Source organism: Homalodisca vitripennis, chromosome 6, assembly GCF_021130785.1.
Source record: "Homalodisca vitripennis isolate AUS2020 chromosome 6, UT_GWSS_2.1, whole genome shotgun sequence".
NCBI lineage: Eukaryota > Metazoa > Arthropoda > Insecta > Hemiptera > Cicadellidae > Homalodisca > Homalodisca vitripennis.
In genome coordinates, this window is record NC_060212.1 from 74,249,247 (window position 1) to 74,271,730 (window position 22,484).

Genomic DNA, 22,484 nt, shown 5'->3' on the forward strand with positions numbered 1-22,484 from the left:
TAAAGAACACCAGTCTGTTATCTCAGTGGAAAATAAAGGACATTTTTATAATACAAGGGGTTGAAAATAAGTAGAAACTGACATCACAACTTAAAGTTGTTTTTTTAGAAGAAGGCAAGTTACACTGGTCTGAGGTTGTATAGAATGCTACTGATATTATTAAAATCTATAGAGTCAAACTAAAAATTCAAAACAGAACATAATTTGATGAGGAGCTATCTACTAGGTAATATATGTGAGCAATAGTGTATGTGAGTATTTGTATGGTTTATTTATTGTATTATTTTATGGTGTAGTTTATTTTATCTTGTGTGTGTGTGTGTATTTGTAACATTGTTTTTGTATTAGTTGTATAATATAGGCATAGTATTTGTATTTATGACTCTATTCATTGTATACTGTACAAACCTATAAGTAAAGCAATTTCTGATCCTGAATAGAGATTCCAAGATGCATCCTGACATCATTAACAATATTAATTTTAATATATTTAACTGTTATTTTTTAAACATATGTGACTCTTTTTACTATTCTTGAAGAATATGTAAATACGAAAATTTGTCTATTGTCAAGCAAAAATATGCAGGAATTAAAACAGATTTTTTTTTCTTTGTAGGATCTAAAATAAAGTAGAATCTCTGTGGAGTCTATCTGTGCCAATCCTTTTTTTTCAAGGCTCATTGACAAACATTTAACAATTATTCATGTACGTAAGACCTAATTCTATAACAAAATTTGACCACAATATATTTTCCACTAGTTGTATAAATTATCACATAAGAGTTTAGTTGTTTTTATTATAACAGATAATATAATTTATTGTGGGGTATAGTGTATTACAGTACAGTAAAGTAGTATTCATTTCTAAACTTAAACTTATTCTGTTTCAGGTTCTTGAAAATTTCATAGAAAAAATGAGAGATTGTGACTCAACTTTCAATCAAATCTTCTGCGAAATTGGTTACACAGGAAGTTTTTATGATGGTGTGAGAGTTGGAGAAGCCACAGAATTTGATTTAAATCTTATTTTGAAACCCAAACTTAAAATGCTTCCTGACAAGGTAATTTAGGAAATAAATTTAAATTAATATAAGAATGTTTCGTTTCATATAAAACATTGCATTATATGAAAGAACTAGCTAATCTGTAATCATCCATTTATGTACAGTAGGATCTTACTAATCCGGCCCTATATCGAGATTTGAAGAGCCTGATTACCGAAATCACCGGATTAGTGGGGGTTATGTAAAAAAATAACACACCATACTTACACAGTACTGTATTTAATTAAAAAAAAATATGTTTACAGATTGTATAGACATTATACTGTAACATTAAGAAAATACTGTTAATTAACTGAGAAGAAAAACCACAAAATGGAAATGCTTACTTACTCGTGGGAAGAAAAAAGTTTTTAATAGATGTTTGCTTTTTTGCACAAAAGGGATGTTTCATCACACTTTTCTGGGGTCTGTTTAGCAAGAGGATGTCAGTCGCAGAATCACCATTTTCCTCAGCCCTGGTGATTGCAGCTGTGAAGGCATTCAGAGCTCTGTCGTTGTTGATTGTGTGTGTGTGTGTGTGTGTGTGTGGGCATTGCTGCCGAGTCTACCTCTATCTTATCGCAACAGTCGAGAACTTCTGCTATCATCTCGTTGTCAGTCATGATCTGGTATTGTTCTTCTTTTTCTCCGGATAACCAGGCATCTTTGTCAGCTACTGTCAGGTCATTAGGATCGTCCATAAGATGTTCAATAATTGCTTCTCTTAGGTAATTTAATTCACCATCTATGTTTGTGTTTTGTTGTTCATCACCATCACTTTTTTATTTTCGTAAGTCTGCAATAAATGTAGTGAGGGCCATACCTTTTTCCATGAACAAACAACTGTTTTTTGTTGAAAGGTTTTCCCACGCACTTGCTAGGTTAAACACAACATCGTTGAGTTTAGTGTTCTTCAATGACTTGACAACACTTCCCTCTTTTGATAAAACACTAGAAATAGAAGACTTTTTGTAGCTTGTTTTCCAGTCTGAATTACATTTTGGTCCATTGGTTGAAGCAACGGGGTGACTTTTGGAGGCAAAAATAATGCGCAGATTTGACCATTCACAGACCTTAATTCATCTTCATCAGGATGACCAGGACAGTTGTCAAGAAGCAATAACACTTTGTTAGGCAGGTTCTGTTTTTTTAGTAAACTTTTGACCGATGGAACAAAGTTTGTGTGAAACCATTCACTGAAGATTGTTTTGGTCATCCATCCCTTAGTTTGATTTGTGTACAAAACTGGCAAATTTACATTCTTAAAAGCTCAGGGTGTTTTGGATTTACCAATGACAAACAATTGCAGCTTGTGAGTGCTATTAGCATTGAAACAAGGCATAAAAGTCAACCTGTCTTTAGCCAATTTACGGCCAGGAGCACTGGCTTCGGCTCTATGCACAAATGTCTTTTTGGGCAAAACGCGCCAAACCAAGCCACTTTCATTGGCATTATAAACTTGATCCGCGCATAGGCCCATTTCTTCAACAGTTTTAAAAATTGATCAATAAAGGGCTCAACAGAATCTACATCACAGGACAGTCTTTCACCAGTAAATGTTCACCAGCAATCTAATTCCAAAACACCTTTTGAATTTATCCAGCTAACCAACACTTGCATGAAAGATTCTTTTTCATTATTTTGTTGTAAAAGAACTTGGCCTTTTCAATAAGAATGTCACCTGAAATAGGAGTATGCCTGCTTCTTTCTTGCATGAACCAAGCATACAGAGCATCTTCTTCTTGTGGAAACTCACCTGACTTCAAAGTTTTTCTTATGCTGGCAGAGTACTCACTACTCTTGAAGAACGACTTAAGTTTGTCCTTTTTCTTCTTTATGTCATGTATTGTTGCACAGCCAATATTGTACTCATTAGACAAGTGACAGCTTTTCACCTTTCTCCAAACTTTTAAAAATTTCCTACTTTTTAGTTAAGGTAATGTCATATGTTTTCCTGACATAGCACTACACTTCAACACTTTGTACTGTTCTCTATCAGCAACTTTGTCAAACTACGGCACAAACAAAATTTTTAATATAACTGACACTCGAGCAGTTCCTAGTGGCGATGACTGACTACGTCGCGGCTGAACCCCACGGACACGTAGAGACATGAAAACAAAACAGCTGACCCGTCGACACAGTGGTCCCACACTGCCGGATTACTGGACATGCCGGAGTGATGCACGGCCGGATTATAGAGACTATACTGTATTACATTTAGCACTCATTCGTATGTATAAATATTTCAATTCATACAGTTTTATCTAAGTTTTCCTGCTCCACCATAAAAGTCAGTTAGCCAACCATATAAATAACTGAAAAAGTTAAAAAAATAACTTTGCTAGATGTCAAATTATGATTAGTTTTCAATACTAGCCCAAGACTAAAGGGACCAAACAGCAAAATGTCATGCACTTATTTTGCTATTCCCTAATGCTCTTAACATCAAGTGAAACATTGTTATTTTACTAAAATCCAAATATCAGTTTTTATTTGTGATTTTAATTAATCCTAGAACTGGCAATCGCCGCATATGCAGTTCATTTGGTCTTCCAGAATTGGCATCGCCGCATATGCGGTCCATTTGCACTGTTTTGTTTTCACGACTCGTGAACGTGTAGTTATTAACCAATCACGTTTTATCTCATACCAATGTAAAGAAGAAGAATCAATCTACATATTGATACAGGTTTTGTTGGTCTTTGCTTTTAAGTTGCATTCTCTTTGTACATTGCAAAATGTTATTCCGCCTGTACTAGTCTATCGGTAGACAGCTAACGACAACTGTAGCGCTTGTTACATAACGTTTCTTTCATCGTATTTGATCAGTCGTTGGCACATCACACACAGGTTATGTTTGTTTTGTTTTATATTTCATTATTAAACTGTTTAGTTAGATTCTGAATCATGACGATCAGATGAGTGGAAGACCTTCAATTGTGACTGACGAACTTGTGAAAAAATTCTGAATCATGACGATCAGATGAGATGAACTTTCTGCGATGTTTCCGCAAATCTCCGGATCCCTAATACATGAAAACAATCACAGAAACTCTTGGATATCGGAAATTGTCTGCGAGGTGGGTCCCAAAACAGCTGACAGAACAGCACCTGTTGAATCGATTGCAGAGCTCCAAAGAGTTTTTGGAACGCTACGAACTTGAAGGCGATGATTTTCTCTACTCTATTGTTACTGGAGACGAAACTTGGGTTGCCCACTACACTATGAAACTAAGAGGCAGTCTAAACAGTTTTAACTTTCAACCGGAGCTTTTCTCTTCACAACGAGGTAGCGAATGATGGTGTGAATTTCGCACTTGGCGGGAGATACAATCGACATTTTTCGCGAGAGATGGCACTGTAGTTTTCAACACACTAACCTGGAATTGGCCTCGTTTTGAAGGGGAGGAGTCAAGCTACGCGGCAATGTTTCCAACATGTCGAAAAAGTATTCCCTACAGCTGTGAGAGTACCAGTACACTTACTTTCTGGACGTGCCTCTTAGAATAAAATACGGGTACGAATTTATATATAAACTGGTATAAGTATAATTTTATGCATTTAAAGTGCAACAAACTATATATTGCCAAAATCAGTATAAAATTTGGAGCAAAATGTATATCTCAGATTTCTTTCTTGATACAGAGGAACTTTGCTAGGCAACGGAATATTTTGGTAAAAAAGATATTTTTTAAATTTTTAAGTAAAACAAAGTTTATTGTGTTATTTTTAAATAATTTATCTAATTTCTTTAGGCTTATTTAGATTCTGTAATGACTCATTTCATACACCCATCTCATATTCATTTCAATATTTATTGTAATTTAGAAATTTATTAGTAATAATAATTAAATAATTAAGGAATAATTAATTATAAATTGTCTCAAATTTTAATACAAACAATAATAAATACAAAATCAAAAATATCAAAATTTATCAAAATTCACCTTATTACATATAAAACTCAAAAGTTATAAAGTACTAAACTAAAGTCAGTGATAAAGTGTGCAGGGATGATTGTTGAGTGAAGAGAGCAGAGGTTTAAAAGTTTAGAGGAGAGAGGGATATAGAAGAAGTGAAGCAAGATTATTATTTTAAATAAAGAAACTGGTTACATTTTATTCAGCAGTATTTGGTTAAAAAAAAGGTTAATTTATTAAATTCATATTATCACTGAAGTACAGAGAAGCAGAAGACAGACATTGGGTGAGAAAATTCCTTTTAAATTTAATAGTGATACATTGGAAGAACATAAAACCCAGAAACATTCGATTTGGCTAACAATTCAAAATTAATATAATTAAAATTTAACAAAATTATTTTTCAAATTACAATATCTTTTATTAAAAACAATACCTAATATTTCTATTTCATTAAGCCAGCACAACCACCCTGCACTAAAATTTAAGAACTGTATTTAAAAAAATTTACCATTATTGTATCCTCCATCTTGTTTCAAAATTCAAACCTGTATGTCAATTAATTTATCATCATTAAAGTTCACATTTGTATCATACTGAGTTATTTATTATTTCTAGCTATAATCATCAGAATACAAATTAAGTTTAACCATTTATTTAAAGTGTATAGTAGTAGTATATTACAATTCTGTAATTTTTTCTGAAAAAATCATGTATAATATATGTTACATTTGGAGTAAATTAATTGGTATAAATACTTGTCTAAAAAACCCACTACATATCAATCTAAAATACTGTGGCATTTCAAGAACAACCATTGCCAGTTCTAGGGTTAAGGAAAGGTTCATTTACTATTGAAACTGTTTTGTAAAATCATATTTTGATTTTTCTTTTATTAAATTTTTTTTTTATTAGTAATGTCCAATAATTATTAACTAATTAAATGTGTAGTAGCATACTACAAATTATTGTTTAGTTATAAATTGTAAAATTGTTATATGCAGGAAAATTTATTTTTCATTTAGCAATAAAATTCGGTATAAATAAATTTTAAGCTATAAATATTTAGTATTCAGTTTTACAGTTAATTTTCCTTTGTGAATAACTGAGTAATAATTTGATACTGTATGTATTTTAAAACGACATTGAATTCTAGACTTTCTCTTCCATTGTATAGTTCTCAAGATCTTTAAATTTCTTTAAATTTCCTTTCAAATTAGAGTAATATTTGTTTTAGTTAAAATGAAAAGCTTTTTGTTTTGTTTCTTTACCAAATTTATTTTTAAAATAACTATAATAATAACATTTTACTGTCTTTACAAATTAGACTTTTACAAATAATTCACAACTATGGTTCTCATACCTAGTCAGTACACAAACAAAAATGTAAAAAAATGGGAAATAAAATTCAAAACAAATATAACAAATTTCTTTGAAAATTGACTATTTTAGATAAATAAAAATTGATAATTGTTTATAATCTACTTCATTAGTGAATGAAGATTCTTTGAGGATTGGAAAGATTTTACCACTTGTAAATTATCATAGATTTTCCAATATTATTTTTTATTTTCGCAAAAGCCTTTGGAAATCAAAGATTTTATCCTCAGGCAACTCCAAAAAAAGGAAAGATAACACATTTCACTATTTTTATCCATACATAATATATTGAAAACTATTACATTTTTGAATTTCACTCTAAATGTGTCTTAATTAACTTGCGTTCATAACACTTAATTAACTAAATACACAATTTAAGTTATCTATATATATAAAAATGAATGTTTGTATGTTTGTCCTTTATGGAATCGTGAACTATTGGACCGATCATGATGATGAAAATTTGTACGTATATGTATTTTTCCACGGAGAAGGTTTATAAGCTATGCCCATCCCTTTCCCGATTCAGGATTCCGCCCCACTGGTTACAGAAATACCCATAAGAAATGCATTGCAGCAAACATATGTTAACGTCTTTTCAAATTTTTAATCAGCTGTTCTTTGTAAACATATATTACACTTATAGTTTTAAAGCATAGAGTAAGCTTAAGAGAAACGACAAATTTTGTTTAAACTGTTTTTGCAATCACTGTTAAACATAGACTTTACTATCCAGATAATACAATTCAAATTTGACGTAAAAATTCACCTTTAACTGCAATATTTATTTAATATAAACCATGCTCATGCTTGATCAGAAGAGTAATGCAGATATCATAATTACTATCTTACGTTGGCTACAAATATAAAGAATGTTATAAAATCAACCTTAGTTGTTTTTTTTGACAGAAGTATGGTTCTCAAAACTCCGTGTGTACATATTCTCTCGATCGAGACAACAAAGCAAGCTCAATCGTGGCATCGGAGATATAACTAATTTAATCTAAAATTTATTATAGTAAAAAAAAAAAATTTACTAAGTAATATAAGGACTTCGGTTCTTAAGATTTGCGTGCGAAGCCGTGGGTAACAGCTAGATAGAGGCAGGAATATGGTACATACCTTCATAATACGCCCAAGAGGCTCACGATGGAACGACTATCAATTATCTCAGCAATGTTTAGAATGTGATAGAAAAAGAATAAGTGAATATAGTGTACTGTTTTCAACGGGAAATTGCGTGCGAAGCCGCGGGCAACTTTTGCAAAAAATTATTGAAATGCGCAGCAAAGCGCGCCGGGCCCGCTAGTATTTAATAAAAATGTACATTTTGAACTCAGTGAATTGGAGTTATGGTACTTTTAATGAATGACCAAATAATAATTCATGTGTATATGAATACTAATGATTAGCTACTTGCATATGGTATGATGTTTTATGACAGGTAATGCTTACAATTAGTAAATACAATTATATACTATGTATATAGGGTCACAGCAATAGGCATTGTTTATTTAACTATTATAATGATTACTATTTGGCTATAACTGTTATTGAAATTAAATTATTATTAACGTATTTAGTTTATTTTATTTTTAAAGTTAAATTTCTTTTATGTTTGATTTCAGAAACAATGTGATAGAGGATTTGTAAAAATCAAAATGTAAGTAGAAGAATTTTTTCAAACTATCCTAAAATACAACCTCTGGTTAGAAAGTATCTGTGAGGTAAAATATATTGTCACTCACCATAATGTTGATGAAATTAATGATACGATTATGTAGAAAATATTTGATAATATGTTTTACTAACTATTCTAAATAAAGTTATTCTTCACACAAACGACCAAATAACTCGTGTAAGAGTAAATTATGTGAATGTGACCACTTCAAATTCCCTCTTAACAATTGATGAATTGTGGGTGTTTCTAGGAATTCTAGCAAACTCTGCAGCCTGCAAATATAACCACTTAACAACAAGAGAACTCTTTGATAATGAATGGAGTGGTTGTTGATGCAAGTGTGCTATGAGTATTGAACGCTTTTAAGTTAATTTTGAACTGTCTTCATTTCGACAACAGAGAAATGCGTTTGGAGTGTCAATGAAGTGGTCCGTTTGTGCCTATGTGAGATTTATGGGATGATTTTGTTCTAAACTGTCAGACAAAGTATAAACCAGGTTCTTTGTTTGAAGTTTATTTTTTGACGATGGAAGGATTGTGAAGGAAACAGGATTTTTCTGGACATTTGCCATCATTCAGTGAAACAAAAAAATTAGTAACTTTATTGTCAAGATGAGGGGATGGCAATGGGTTCTCCAATGTCTTCTATTTTCGCCAATATCTTTATGAAGGAGTTTGAGCAAAAAGCTTTGGCTTCAGCTCAGTTCAAACCGGAGATTAGGTGGTGGTATGTGATGATACCGTTGTTATTTTTTCTTCATGAAGACACTGAATTAAATGAGTTTTTGAATCACAGTAATAGTGTTTCTCCTTCCATCCACCTCACAATAGAAGTGGAAGTCCAAAACATGCTTCTTTTTGGATGTGTGTGTATTAAGAGATATGGATGTCCTTAAGACAACTATTTTTCGAAAGAAAACACATACAGGAAAATATTTAAATTATAAATCCAACCATCAAAAATCTTTAAAAGAAGGAGTGGCTTCCTCGTTATTTGTTAGAGCAAAGAGCTTATGCTCAGATAAAGATGGATTAAAAGAGGAATTTAAGAAAGTTAAATCGGATCTTAGAAGTAATGGATACTCTCAATTAGTAAATAAATGCAAGCAAACCAGAAGAATCATTCCTGAGTCAGAAAAACAGAATAGTGATTAATTTGCCTTTATATCAATCCCTTATGATAGTAATAATAACGAAATAATTAAGGAATAATTTATTATAAATTGTCTCAAATTTTAATACAAACAATAATAAATACAAAATCAAAAATATCAAAATTTATCAAAATTCACCTTATTACATATAAAACTCAAAAGTTATAAAGTAAACTAAAGTCAGTGATACAGTGTGCAGGGATGATTGTTGAGTGAAGAGAGCAGAGGTTTAAAAGTTTAGAGGAGAGAGGGATATAGAAGAAGTGAAGCAAGATTATTATTTTAAATAAAGAAACTGGTTACATTTTATTCAGCAGTATTTGATTCAAAAGAAAGGTTATTTTATTAAATTAATATTATCACTGAAGTACAGAGAAGCAGAAGACAGACATTGGGTGAGAAAATTCCTTTTAAATTTAACAGTGATCCATTGGAAGAACATAAAACCCAGGAACATTCGATTTGGCTAACAATTCAAAACTAATATAATTAAAATTTAACAAAATTATTTTTCAAAATTACAATACCTAATATTTCTATTTCATTAAGCCAGCACAACCACCCTGCCCTAAAATTTAAGAACTGTATTTAAAAAAATTTACTATTATTGTATCCTCCATCTTGTTTCAAAATTCAAACCTGTATGTCAATTTATCATCATTAAAGTTCACATTACTGAGTTATTTATTATTTCTAGCTATAATCATCAGAATATAAATTAAGTTTAACCATTTATTTAAAGTGTATAGTAGTAGTATATTACAAAAATGGCATCCAACGTAGTGGCTTAATGAAATAATATTAATAATCTTTGATTTGAGACAATTTTCTAGATCGTAAGAATAGCCTAGATATAAGTACTGTACGTAGTTAGTTGTCATTTATTCATATCGTCTGACAATAGGCTATAGGATTAGGTTATTTAATAACTCACCGTATTAAACATTTAATTAACAAGACATTAGTCCTGTAATATTATTCCTATTTTTTATCGCAATTAATGTCCCGTGATTTTAATTTAAGATACCCTAAACAGTGCCCATTTCCAACAAATAATATGGAAAATAACCAAATGCTAAACGTAAACAAAGACGCCATTAATCCCGGTATCGAAGACGAAAGCGGACAGAGAGAAGAAGCAGAACAAACGCCCACAATTCCTCGCGCTAACCAAGTCAACATTCTCACAGCGGTCGACAACCAATCACGGATGAATGAATACAGTGCTACCAACACCTACGCGGTAAATTGCCCTGATTCCCTGCAGAGACGTGAAGATGGAGCTACTGCGCCTTCAACACTAAACGTTGTAGTTGAACATTCTCATTATACTCAATCAGTTGATGCCATTAGCAGTGACAGGTCAAATCCCAATACACAGCTTTTCATGCTATCATGAACGGTTTAAAACAACTTAATGAAAATTTGATTAACACTTCATCTGAGTTAAACGAAAACCTAAACGCAATAAGTGATTGTATTTCTAATACTAAAATCGAACTTAGCCATGAAATCAAAACTTGTTGTGAGACACTCGAGGGACAAATTAATGAACTGCGGGATAATCAAACTGAATTCCGCAATTAATTGAATGCTATAAGGGACAATCAAGATCAATTCCGTGAAAAAATAGACCTAAAAATTAAAGAATCCACTGACAACATTAGACGTGAATTAAACATAGTTTTGAAGAACATAAGACATTTGTAAACCAACAGATGAATAACCAACAATCCAAGATATTAGAATCGGTACAAAACAAAAATCAAACTCTAGAAAATAAAATTACTTTTGAAATAAAAATTATGCTATTGACCAAGTACGACATGAAAACGAGGAAACAAATAAAATACAAATCAAAACCATTATAAATGAAATTTAACCACAAATTCAAAACAATCATGATAGAATAAACAATCTAGCCGAGTGTATTAATAAATATGAATGTGAATCAGAAAATATAAAATCTAAATCTCAAATTGAGACGAAACCATGTGGACCATTGCAAATCATTTGTACTGGAGGAGATTCTGTAGACAGACAAGTGCCAAAATTCAACGGATGTTCTACCAGTCCAATGGAATTTTTACAAAAATTTAGAAGGTATTACGAAAAAAATATAGATCGTGTGCAACTCACACACACATCTAACACTGAACATCTCATTGACATATTAGAAAGTAGTCTCGAAGGTCACGCGTCACGATGGTTCCAATTAATAAAACACGATATTAAAAACTGGGAGGATTTTGCACACGAATTTACTACGAAATATTGGAGTCGTGATGTGCAACGCGGCATACGTGCAAAAATAGAATCAGACCATTACAAGAATAATGGAACATTGACTCGCGCTGAATACTTCACCGAGCGTGTTATCACACTACAATCGATTACCCCACCAATAACCGAAGAAGAAATCGTCACCATTTTATCGGAACGGTTTGAACAAATTATTCAGGACAGCCGGAGCGTTCAAAACATTAACACCATTAAAGAGTTCGAACGATTACTACAACGAGAAGACATCCGAGACGCCCCAAACCGGAACAAAATAATTTCATCCCAAAATCACAATTCATCTGGTTATAAGCCAATACACCAGAAACCTCACCAATCCAATCAATCCCCAGTCACACCACATAATAACATTGAAGAAAGAGCATATCAGCCAAGGAATCAATATCACGAACAAAATGAACATTATAATGATCGAAACCAATATAACAAGAACTATTACCACCCTTACAACAGTCGTAATGATAATGAATTCAAGAGTAAGACACAACCATACCAAGACCACTACCAAAATCGACAGAATACCCACTACTACCCAGGAAACGATAAACATCACCCCACCACAGAACAGGCACAAGTATGCACTATCGTGCAGCAGGGAGAAAATGCTTGAAAGCCATCTTCTAGTACCGGCAACGATCGCAGCAAAGACTTTCCTGTGCCGGGAAACGGCTGCGCGCTGTAGAACGGAACCGAGAAAACATAGCACCAGGAATAAAATACGAAACTACAGCGCTAGAAAATAACGACCTCGGATATTTAAATCAGAATTATTCTTCAAACTATAACCCTAGTAGTGAATTTCAAGTTAACAACATAATATGTGATAAAGATTTCCTTTTTGATGAAAAAATAGAAAATCCACTAATAACTAATCCTATACAAATAAGATGTCCAGAAATTAACATCAAAATTAATAATGTAGAAACTAATGCCTTAATTGATTCCGGATCATCTATTACTTGTTTGTCAGAGTCTTGGTTTAAAGATAACCAACAATCATTAAAGCCATTTGAAGTACTGCCTCTAGCCAATACTACCATTAAAACTGCTATTGGGAACATTTCAAAACGAATCAACAGAGTCATATATGTACCTGTCACGGTAGCTGACGAGACTACTCACATATAATTTCTTATAATACTGCATCTTGTCAAACCATTGATTTTAGGAATGGATATGCTAGTATTATGGAAAGCAGAGCTAAACTTTAATAATAATACAATAAATTTGAAAATAAACAATACAAATGTTATAATGAAGTTTGTAATGGCAATAAATGAAGGGTACTTATGTGAAATCACCACTCAACAAGGCATTATGCTTAGGGAAGATTTTAATGACTCAATGTCAACATTTAATGAGTATGGCACTATAAAACAATGGTAATAATGAGACCTATAACAAGATAATAATGAGAATAATGCTTACATTGGTGCACAACACAATATATCATCCAAAGATAATATGTCGGTGGAAGATATAATGAGAACTCTAATCCCTAATAACTACATAAATGAAGAACAAAAACAATGTTTGATCAATCTACTATACCGATATAAGGACATTTCTCAGACAAACCTGGATGTTGCACTAAATATGAACACGAATTAAATATAGAGAATCCTAAAAGTTTTAAATCATTAACCTATCCAGTACCTCAAGCATACCAAGACGCTGTACAAACTGAGATTCAATGCATGGAGAATAGGGTGGCTCGAAAAAACCTTTTTTGGAGTAATCAAATTCTAATAGTGCAAAAAACTTGCGCATAGACGTCATTATTAAGGAAAAAATATAAAATAAAATCATTTTCAAAATTTGAAATCGCGCAGAGGGCTTAAAGTTATGAAAAAAATAAAAATTTTGGCAATTTTCAAAATCGCAAAAAAAATCTAATTTTTAATTTATTTTGTTTTAATAGTTAAAAAGGGTCTTATAGAATAGCCTCAATGAATATAAATAAAATTTAGACTAATTCCTGTTAAACTGAAATCGCGCAAAATGCTTATAGATGCGGGGGTTTTCGTAAAAAATCGATCTTCCATGATTATGATAATTTTTGTGATTTTCAATATTTAAACGTGTGTTTACATAACATATTATATTTAGGTTTGTATTAAGACTCTTGCAAGTGATAATCAAATAAATTTATTAGCCAATCACATCATATTATACATTATGCATGTTATTGTGATAGGCAAAAGGTTATTTAGATGGAAACTCCTTTGAATTGTGACTTGAAATCAAATGTGGGCATCAGCTGTCTTGATTTTAAGGTAGCTCTAATATATCCATCTCGATTTTCTTGCCCGCACACTTTTTCTGCTGATTCTGTAACCAGTTTTACACACCTTTCAACTGCCTGGGTGTGGCATGGGAACTTGAGGTAGTTAAAAACCGGTAAGGCCTTTTCTTTCAATAAAGAAGCAATATGTTCAGTTGACATCTTAGACAGAAGTGGCAGTGGTGTTAACTTACAGGTAGACCAATCAATTAGTTCGGTATAGTTGTTTGCACTAAAATTGATTGAAGGTATGATGAAGTCTCTAACGAATCCTTCGGCTAATGGCTCATTTCTGGATTTTAGGATCCTCCTGTATCCGAGTTCTCTAATGTTTTGGTTCTTATCCATTATCATAGCCAACATGATATTTTCAGGGTGACAGAAGAATGCGTTCCTTTGAATCACTGGATCAATGATATTCTTGATACTTTTTGGCAGATATCTGGTTGATTTGACTACCTTCAAAATATGCTTCGGTCCATCTTTCACAGTCCAGTTTTTCTTTATATCAAACCACACAGGCGCATATGTCTTCACTATGTAATTTGCAAGAGTCTGTAACTCAATTGTTGGACTAGTTTGGGAGACATACAATCTTAAAACCCAGTTAGCACAGGTAAGCCAACGAGAGTGACTGATGGGTCCAGGATCCTTAGCAGCCAAGTCTGGATTACAGATTCCTGTGTTGACTGCTCTTACAATGTCTAAGAGGTACTGCTGATCTTTACTCAGATTGGATTTAGTAATATCAATTACTTCTGATTGTATCGGCTCAAAATCTACAACAGGAAGTTTCTCACAGCCAGTGAGTTGTTTTCCGATTGGACCACTGAATGAAGCTGGCCCTGTTGTAGTTCCATCCAAGTGTTCAAATAAATGCCTATATGGCAACTCATTAAAATGTAGCAAACATATAAACCATTGCAACGAACGGCGACACTTAAGTTCTATTTTGTGTATAACACCATTTCTCCATCCAGTGTTTGTGGCTGTTCCATCACATCCTACGGCCTCCATTGCACTCATATCAAATCCCTTACTTTCTAAGTGTTCCCAAATACTGTCTGCAATTCCATTCCCGGTCCCGTTTTTTGGTGTTACATGGCCAATGTATTTACCACCAGGCTCACTTATCACACTGACATGTTCCTCTTTTATAGTCCTCCGGTACATTTTCGATCCAATCTTCTCCTGAGTTATAGTTTTGTCTTTTCTTCCGTCAAAATAGATTGCGTTTACTTCTTTCATCTGGTTGTCTTCTCCCGTAATTACTTTTCGAATCTTCTCTTTCTCTCTTCTTATTTTATTTCTGTCTATTACTTTTGCCATGTTTTCATCACATATTATTCCCAAATCGTGCAAGATCCAGTAGCTATTGCTGCGGTGGCTCTGTCCGACACCCCGAACCTGTCACTCATCAAGGATGTTGTTGTCAACGTTGAACGCATTTGTGTAGACGAAGAAGGCAACAAAACCCCTACATCACACTCAACATCTGGTAAATTTTTCTTAATTTTCTTTTTTTCATTACTGCAACCACTTATAGCACCTTTGCTTGTACTGGGAGTACTAGGCTCAAAAGTAGTTTGCGATTCTTGAGACAACAATTGTGCTCTTCTCTCTTTCTTAATTTAGTTGTTTCTTGTACATCTAAACTACCAATAGCCATAATTCTGGTTGTTCTTTGATCATACATAAATTTCAACTCAATGTCTGAAATTCTTCTAGTTTTATCACATTTACAGGCTACACTCAAAGGACAGTTGCCCTTACAGATGACAGTACCACATGTGCAATTCAAAGTTATTTTGCATTTACACGCAGCAATATCAAAAAGTTTGCTTTTTGCATTCTGTATGAAAGCCTCAATTTTTTTCTTGTAAAAATCTTTTTCACAGTCTCGGTTATAAGATTTTTTTAATGCAATATAAGAGTTGTAATATGATAGGATCAATTGGACCACACGAGTGTGTGTAACTGTTGGAATTGTGGCCTTGTTGTAAATTCCAACTACTTGAGTAGCTACACAATCGGCAATTGCTAAAATTCCTAATTCTTTCTTATTATTAGGGCTAAATAACAAAGAACGTTTATACTTCTCATCCAAGCAACAGAGCAGGATGTCCTCGTATGTTGGCAGCGACAATCCACTTAGTTCTTTGGGCACACCGATGATAGGGCATGCAGTAGTCTGTCTTGTGACACGGGGAGCGTTTGGACATGCCCTTTCAATATTACAACATATAAAAACACTTTATCACAATGTTCATCACATCACTGTTTGATTGCACTAACATCGTAAGCAGTAGCAGTAACGCGGATGATTTGCAACTGACCGCCCGCGTGTCCCGTAGCCTGGGCGAGTCTATCCGTCCAAGCGGAAGGGGAGTATGTTTTGAGGAGAGCTAACTAGTACCTTACTTTCGGCCTTTTGCGCGAATACAGTTTAGGATTATCTGTTCGAATAGTATGTTTTCCGTGTTGGGAGAACAATTTTGAATGGTTTTCAGTCTATTAAAATATTAACTTACTAATTTTTAGATTGAGGCATATATTTAAAAATCGTTAACAATCATGACAGATCGTTTTTTTACAAAAACGCCTCAACTTCAGGCCTTTTGCGCGGTTTCAGTTTAAAAGGAATGAGTCTAAATTGTATTTATATTTATTAAAGCCACTCTTTAAACCATTTTTTAACTATTACACCCCAAAAAAATTTGAATTTTTGCGTGTTTTCGAAAATTGCCAAAATTTTTATTTTTTTCGTAACTTTAAGCCCTCTGCGCGATTTCAAATTTTGAAAATGATTTTATTTTATATTTTTTTCCTTAATAATGACGTCTATGCGCAAGTTTTTTGCGCTATTAGAATTTGATTACTCCAAAAAAGGTTTTTTCGAGCCACCCTAATGGAGAACCTTAACATAATCGAGAGAATCAAAAGTACCTACGTAAATGCTATCATCCCAGTAATTAAAAAGTCTGGAGAAATTTGATTGTGTTTAGATGCCCGCAAAGCAAACGCAATAATTAAACCAGATTACGAATTTAACCACAGTGTTAGCTAAATTCTGAGTAAATGTAGAAACGCAAAATTCATAAGCAGTGTAGACTTAACGGCTTCATATTGGTAAATCCCACTTACTAAACATTCGTGTCAATACACCGCATTCCAATTTAGAGGCAAGACCTATCAGTACAAAGTCACACCATTTGGAATTTCTACCTCCCAAGCTGCACTAGTAAGAGCTCTTGATAACGTGTTTGATGATGAGATAGAAGCTTTCACAGCAATTTACGTTGAGACATATGTATCATTTCCCCTGATTTCAATACACATCTGCAACACCTAGAATACATATTCAAAAAGCTAGCTGAAGCCAACATGACAATAAACTTTGAAAAATCTCAATTCTGTAAAGATTCTGTACCATTCCTAGGTTTTACTCTAACAAATGAAGGTCTTCGTATGGATAACAGTAAGATTGATCCAATTCTAAACTTCCCAACTCCCAGAAGTTCAATTCAATTCAATTCAATTCAAAAATTCAATTCAGTTGTGTTGAGAAGTCATACACAATTTAAAAGCATTCCTCGGATGTATCAATTATTACAATAAATTTATTCATAAATTCTCTGAAACAGTCCAGCCACTATTACGACTAACGTCAAAGAGGGTTAAATTTCATTGGACTAGAGATGATGATTTAACATTCAACAAAATTAAACAGCTGTTCATAAAAACTAACACTAACACACCCCGATCCATCCAAAGAATTCTACTTACAGACCGATGCGTCTGAATTTGCAATTGGCGGGCATCTATATCAAATCAAAGAGAATAACAAAAAAGCCGCAATTATGTTCATATCATGCACATTACAACCAGCAGAACAGCGTTTCACCACAACCGAAAAGAAATTATTGGCTATAATCCACTGCCTACAGAAGTGTCGATACATTGTTATGGGTGTTAAGTTAACAGTAATTACAGATAACCATGCCTTAACCTTTTTAAAAACCTGCTGTTTATTAAACAATAGATTAGCAAGATGGATATTGGCTATACAAGAGTACGACTTTAAAATAATCCATTGCAAAGGGACGGACAACATTACTGCTGACACTTTCAGTCGTATATCCCCACAACACATGTCAAGCGATGCAAACAACCTCACTGAGTTATCTATTCATTACATCGAGAGAATTCCCAACCAACATCTACAAGATCAGCTCCGAAACTTCTCAACTTCAACATCAAGACCCTAAACTACAACCACTTATAGAAATCTTACAATCACCTATGGAAACAAATGAATTTCAACAGTTATATACTAATTATCTTTTATATAACAACACTTTAATACAAAAATTTAAGGGCAAATGGCTTATAGTCATCCCAGAATCAGTAATTAAACCACTAATACTAGAATGCCATCTCTACTATCTACACTGTGGCGCAAATAAATGTTTCCTGTTACTGCGTAAACATTTTATTTTCAAGAATATGCATCGAACAATCAGGCAACTGTTATCATCATTGTGATAAATGTTAGTGCTGCAAAATCGACAACCATCCACTCAATAGTCAAGCCAAAGGAGTTAAATGCAGAGAGAAGAATGACCAGTTAGCAGTTGACATCATTGGTCCCTTACCGACTAGTGTAGGAAATACAAAATACAATGTTAATTGTTATTGACATATTTACCAAATTCATTAAACTTTATCCACTGCAAAGAGCAACAACCAGAAGTATATTACATAAATTATTTCACCATCACTTTCCTAATTACGGTTTTCCTAAACGAATTCAATCAGATAACGGAACCCAATTTAAAAGTAACGAATGGATCAGAAAATTTGAATCCCACAACATACAATTATATACAGTCCAGTGTATCACCCCAGTTTTAATTTGGCAGAACGGCCAATTAGAAAAATAAAGCGTTGTTTCAGAACATAATGTTCACAGAATCATAAGAGATGGGTGAAATATTTACCTGTTATAAATGAATGTCTTAATGAAATTTACCATGAATCAACTTGATTCACACCAAACGAATTACAATTTGGAACAAGAAATATCAGATTTTGGGAAAAATATGTATCAAACCCTCTAGCTGAAGAAGTACCAATCGAACACAAACTACTGATTGCAAGGCGTAAACTTGAATAAAATAGAAAGAAGAGATCTGATAAAATAAATGAAAAGAGAAAACCAGTTTCTCTCCAAATTAATGACCAAGTACAGTAGAGTCCCGATAGTTCGAGTCTCGATAGTCCGAGGTTCCGTTAAATCCGAGCCAACACATGTAAAAAAACAAAATGTGATATTGACATATTTGTACAACACACCCGAGCGCATGTCTGTAAACTGAGTGCTAGGCTACTTGGAGAAGCCGGCAGCCTGACTCATCAGTCCCACTTCATTTGCACCGCTCCACCCCACCCTATTGTCAAGGCCACGGAACATCGCGCCCCGTATTGTCTAAAAATAAATCAGTCCGTTGCTCATCACGTTCGACTGCGGTACGGTTGTTCTAGATTACGATCGCAGTGCACTTACCCGTCTGTTATTTACAACGTACAGTACTTGTTGTCTAAATATTAAGTTTTAGTAAAAAAGTATTTTCTGAAGTGTTTATGTGTTCATTGTACAGTGAACTATGAGTTCAAAAAGTAAAAGAAAGTTTGTACCGATAAAAACAAAACTAGAAGCTCTTAAAAGACTTGATAAAGGTGAAACGTTAAAAAAATTAGCTGCCGAGTACGGAGTTGGTGAAGTGACAGTTGGTGACTGGCGAAGGAATCGCGATAAAATTGAAAAGTTTGCATCAGAAAAGTGCTCGGAAAAGTGTACTAATGAGCGGAAGTCTATGAAGAAAGCAGAGTATGAAAAAACTAGCGAGGCCCTATTTTTATGGTTTTGTCAACAAAGAAACAAAGGTTGTCCTATTTCCGGACCTATTTTACAGGAAAAGGCATTGTACTTTCGCAATGAAATCAATGAAGGTGAGGAAGATTTTACGGCAAGTGTAGGATGGCTTGACCGTTGGAAAAAAAACGTTATGGCGTGAGGCAGTTGGAAATTTGTGGGGAGAAACTCTCGGCGGATTCCGAGGCAGTTGTTCAGTTCTGTGAAAAGTTAAAAAATCTTATTAAAAGTGAAAATTTAACACCTGATCAGATTTACAACTGTGATGAAACTGGTTTGAATTGTAAAACTTTGCCATCAAAAACTCTAGCTTCACGGGAGGAAAAAGCTGCTCCGGGTCACAAAAAAAAAAAAAACAAAAAAAACAAAGAGAGACTGACTGTGCTAGCCGCTTCAAACGCGTCGGGAAGCCATAAATTAAAACTAACTGTCATTGGCAAGTCTGCTAAGCCTCGTGCGTTTAAAAACATGTCTATTTCAACGCTCCCAGTAACTTATACAAACCAAAAGAACGCATGGATGGACAAACAAATTTTTAAAAACTGGTTTTTTAGTGAATTTGTTCCTGAAACCAAAAAGTTTTTGAAGAAAAGCAACCTACCCTCTAAAGCCATCTTAACACTTGATAACGCAGGATCACACCCAGATGAAGGGGAACTGCAATGCGATGGCATACGCACGATGTTTTTGCCACCGAACGTGACCAGCCTCAATCAGCCTATGGACCAAGGCGTACTTGAAACTTTGAAAAAAAAAGTACAGACGCCGTTTGTTGCAATCAATGTTTCAAACAATTGAAGGAGAGGCAACCAGAAAAGATTTCCTGAAAAGAGTCACAATCAAGGATGTAATTTATTGGATCGCTGAAGCTTGGAGCGAAATTAAACCAGAAACAATCTAGAAATCATGGAAGAAAATCGGAGTGTGTAAAATTGAAAATGATGATGAAGATGACGATCTACCGTTAATAAATTTAATAAACAGACTTCCTGGTTGCAATGGGACAAATCAAACTGATATTGGAGAGTGGATGAGTAGGGACGAACAGTTAGAGATAACAGACGACACCATAGTTGAGATGGTCACAGACATAACAGCTGACGGGAGTGAGGAAGAAGAAAGTGTGCAGGAGACAGACCCGGCAATGACTCACAGCGACGGCTACGCGACACTGGATGCGGCCCTGCGCTACGTAGAGCAGCAAGCAGAGGCGACAGCGGCAGACACGTTATTGCTTCGGCGGTGGAGAGACATGGCTGCCCGCAAATGCTGCAGTATGGTGAAACAAAAAACTCTAGACAGTTTTTTTTAAGTAAACACCTCTGTAAGTAATTTCTTAATGCTGGTATTTGTAATAAAAGCATATTTCTTTTGTTTGCCTTCAGTTCTAATTATAACCCAATTTTTCTCAAAGTGTTCCGTATAATTCGAGTTCTTCACAATTCGAGGTACATTCGGTCCCATTCACCTCGGATTACCGGGACTCTACTGTATTGGTAAAGTCCCATCACCTTTCTAAAGCTATAGCTGGTGAAACATCAAAATTATTTGAAGTGTACGAAGGTCCATTCATAATTCAAGAAATCCTCAGGAAATCGACCTAACAAATTTCTGATTTATCCAAAGAGCATGTATATGGACCTTATCATATCTCCGCTTTGAAACTATATAAAAACTCGGTCAACAAAACTACAGAAGATACTGAAGTTGTCGCGTTGGGACCTGAAAGTAATACTATTTCCCCAAATAAACAGTGTAACTATACACCCAGTGACATAGACACTTTTAATCAATACTATATAAACATTTTCCTATTAGGAGGGGATAATAATTTGTGAGTGCAAAGTATACCGCTATTCGGTACACAATTCATTTAATATGTATTTCCAAAAATAAAACTATGTCCTTTGACATTGAGTAAATATTTGCCATTGATCTAATGTTTCTCTATTGTTTGTTTATTGTATACTAAAAAAAACTAATAACTTTATTCGTTGACTTTGCTTAAATACTACCTAACCCTAATTTTAATTTTGTTCTCCTTTTCCCTATTGTTTGTTTGTTAATTCAATTTATTAAATAGTATGTAAGATCATCAATTAATTCACTCATTTAATGTGGTTCATCCTTCTCTTTAAGTATCACACATCTATATGTATCATTTGCTATTCATTCGTCATTGTATCGAAACCACGTTAATTTATTTCACATGATTTCTGAGGGGATATTGTAATGACTCATTTCATACACCCATCTCACATTCATTTAAATATTTAATTTAATTTAGAAATTTATTAGTAATAATAATTAAATAATTAAGGAATAATTAATTATAAATTGTCTCAAATTTTAATACAAACAATAATAAATACAAAATTAAATATATCAAAATTAATCAAAATTCACCTTATTACATATAAAACTCAAAAGTTATAAAGTACTAAACTAAAGTCAGTGATACAGTGTGCAGGGATGATTGTTGAGTGAAGAGAGCAGAGGTTTAAAAGTTTAGAGGAGAGAGGGATATAGAAGAAGTGAAGCAAGAAAGATTATTATTTTAAATAAAGAAACTGGTTACATTTTATTCAGCAGTATTTGATATAAAAGAAAGGTTTTAATTTATTAAATTCATATTATCACTGAAGTACAGAGAAGCAGAAGACAGACATTGGGTGAGAAAATTCCTTTTAAATTTAACAGTGATCCATTGGAAGAACATAAAACCCAGGAACATTCGATTTGGCTAACAATTCAAAATTAATATAATTAAAATTTAACAAAAT

The 22,484-nt window shown here is 33.5% G+C and overlaps 1 protein-coding gene across 9 annotated transcripts in view; it reads left to right on the forward strand.

Annotated features, from left to right (window-relative positions):
- The window catches only part of LOC124364466 (cyclic GMP-AMP synthase-like), a 139,724-nt gene that overhangs the window by 41,066 nt on the left and 76,174 nt on the right, over positions 1-22,484 (forward strand). For all 9 annotated transcript variants that reach the window (XM_046819977.1, XM_046819976.1, XM_046819979.1 and 6 more), the window contains exons 3-4: positions 891-1,061; positions 7,975-8,009. In XM_046819977.1, coding sequence (XP_046675933.1) covers positions 891-1,061; positions 7,975-8,009 — 206 coding nt within the window. The remainder of the gene's footprint in view (positions 1-890; positions 1,062-7,974; positions 8,010-22,484) is intronic.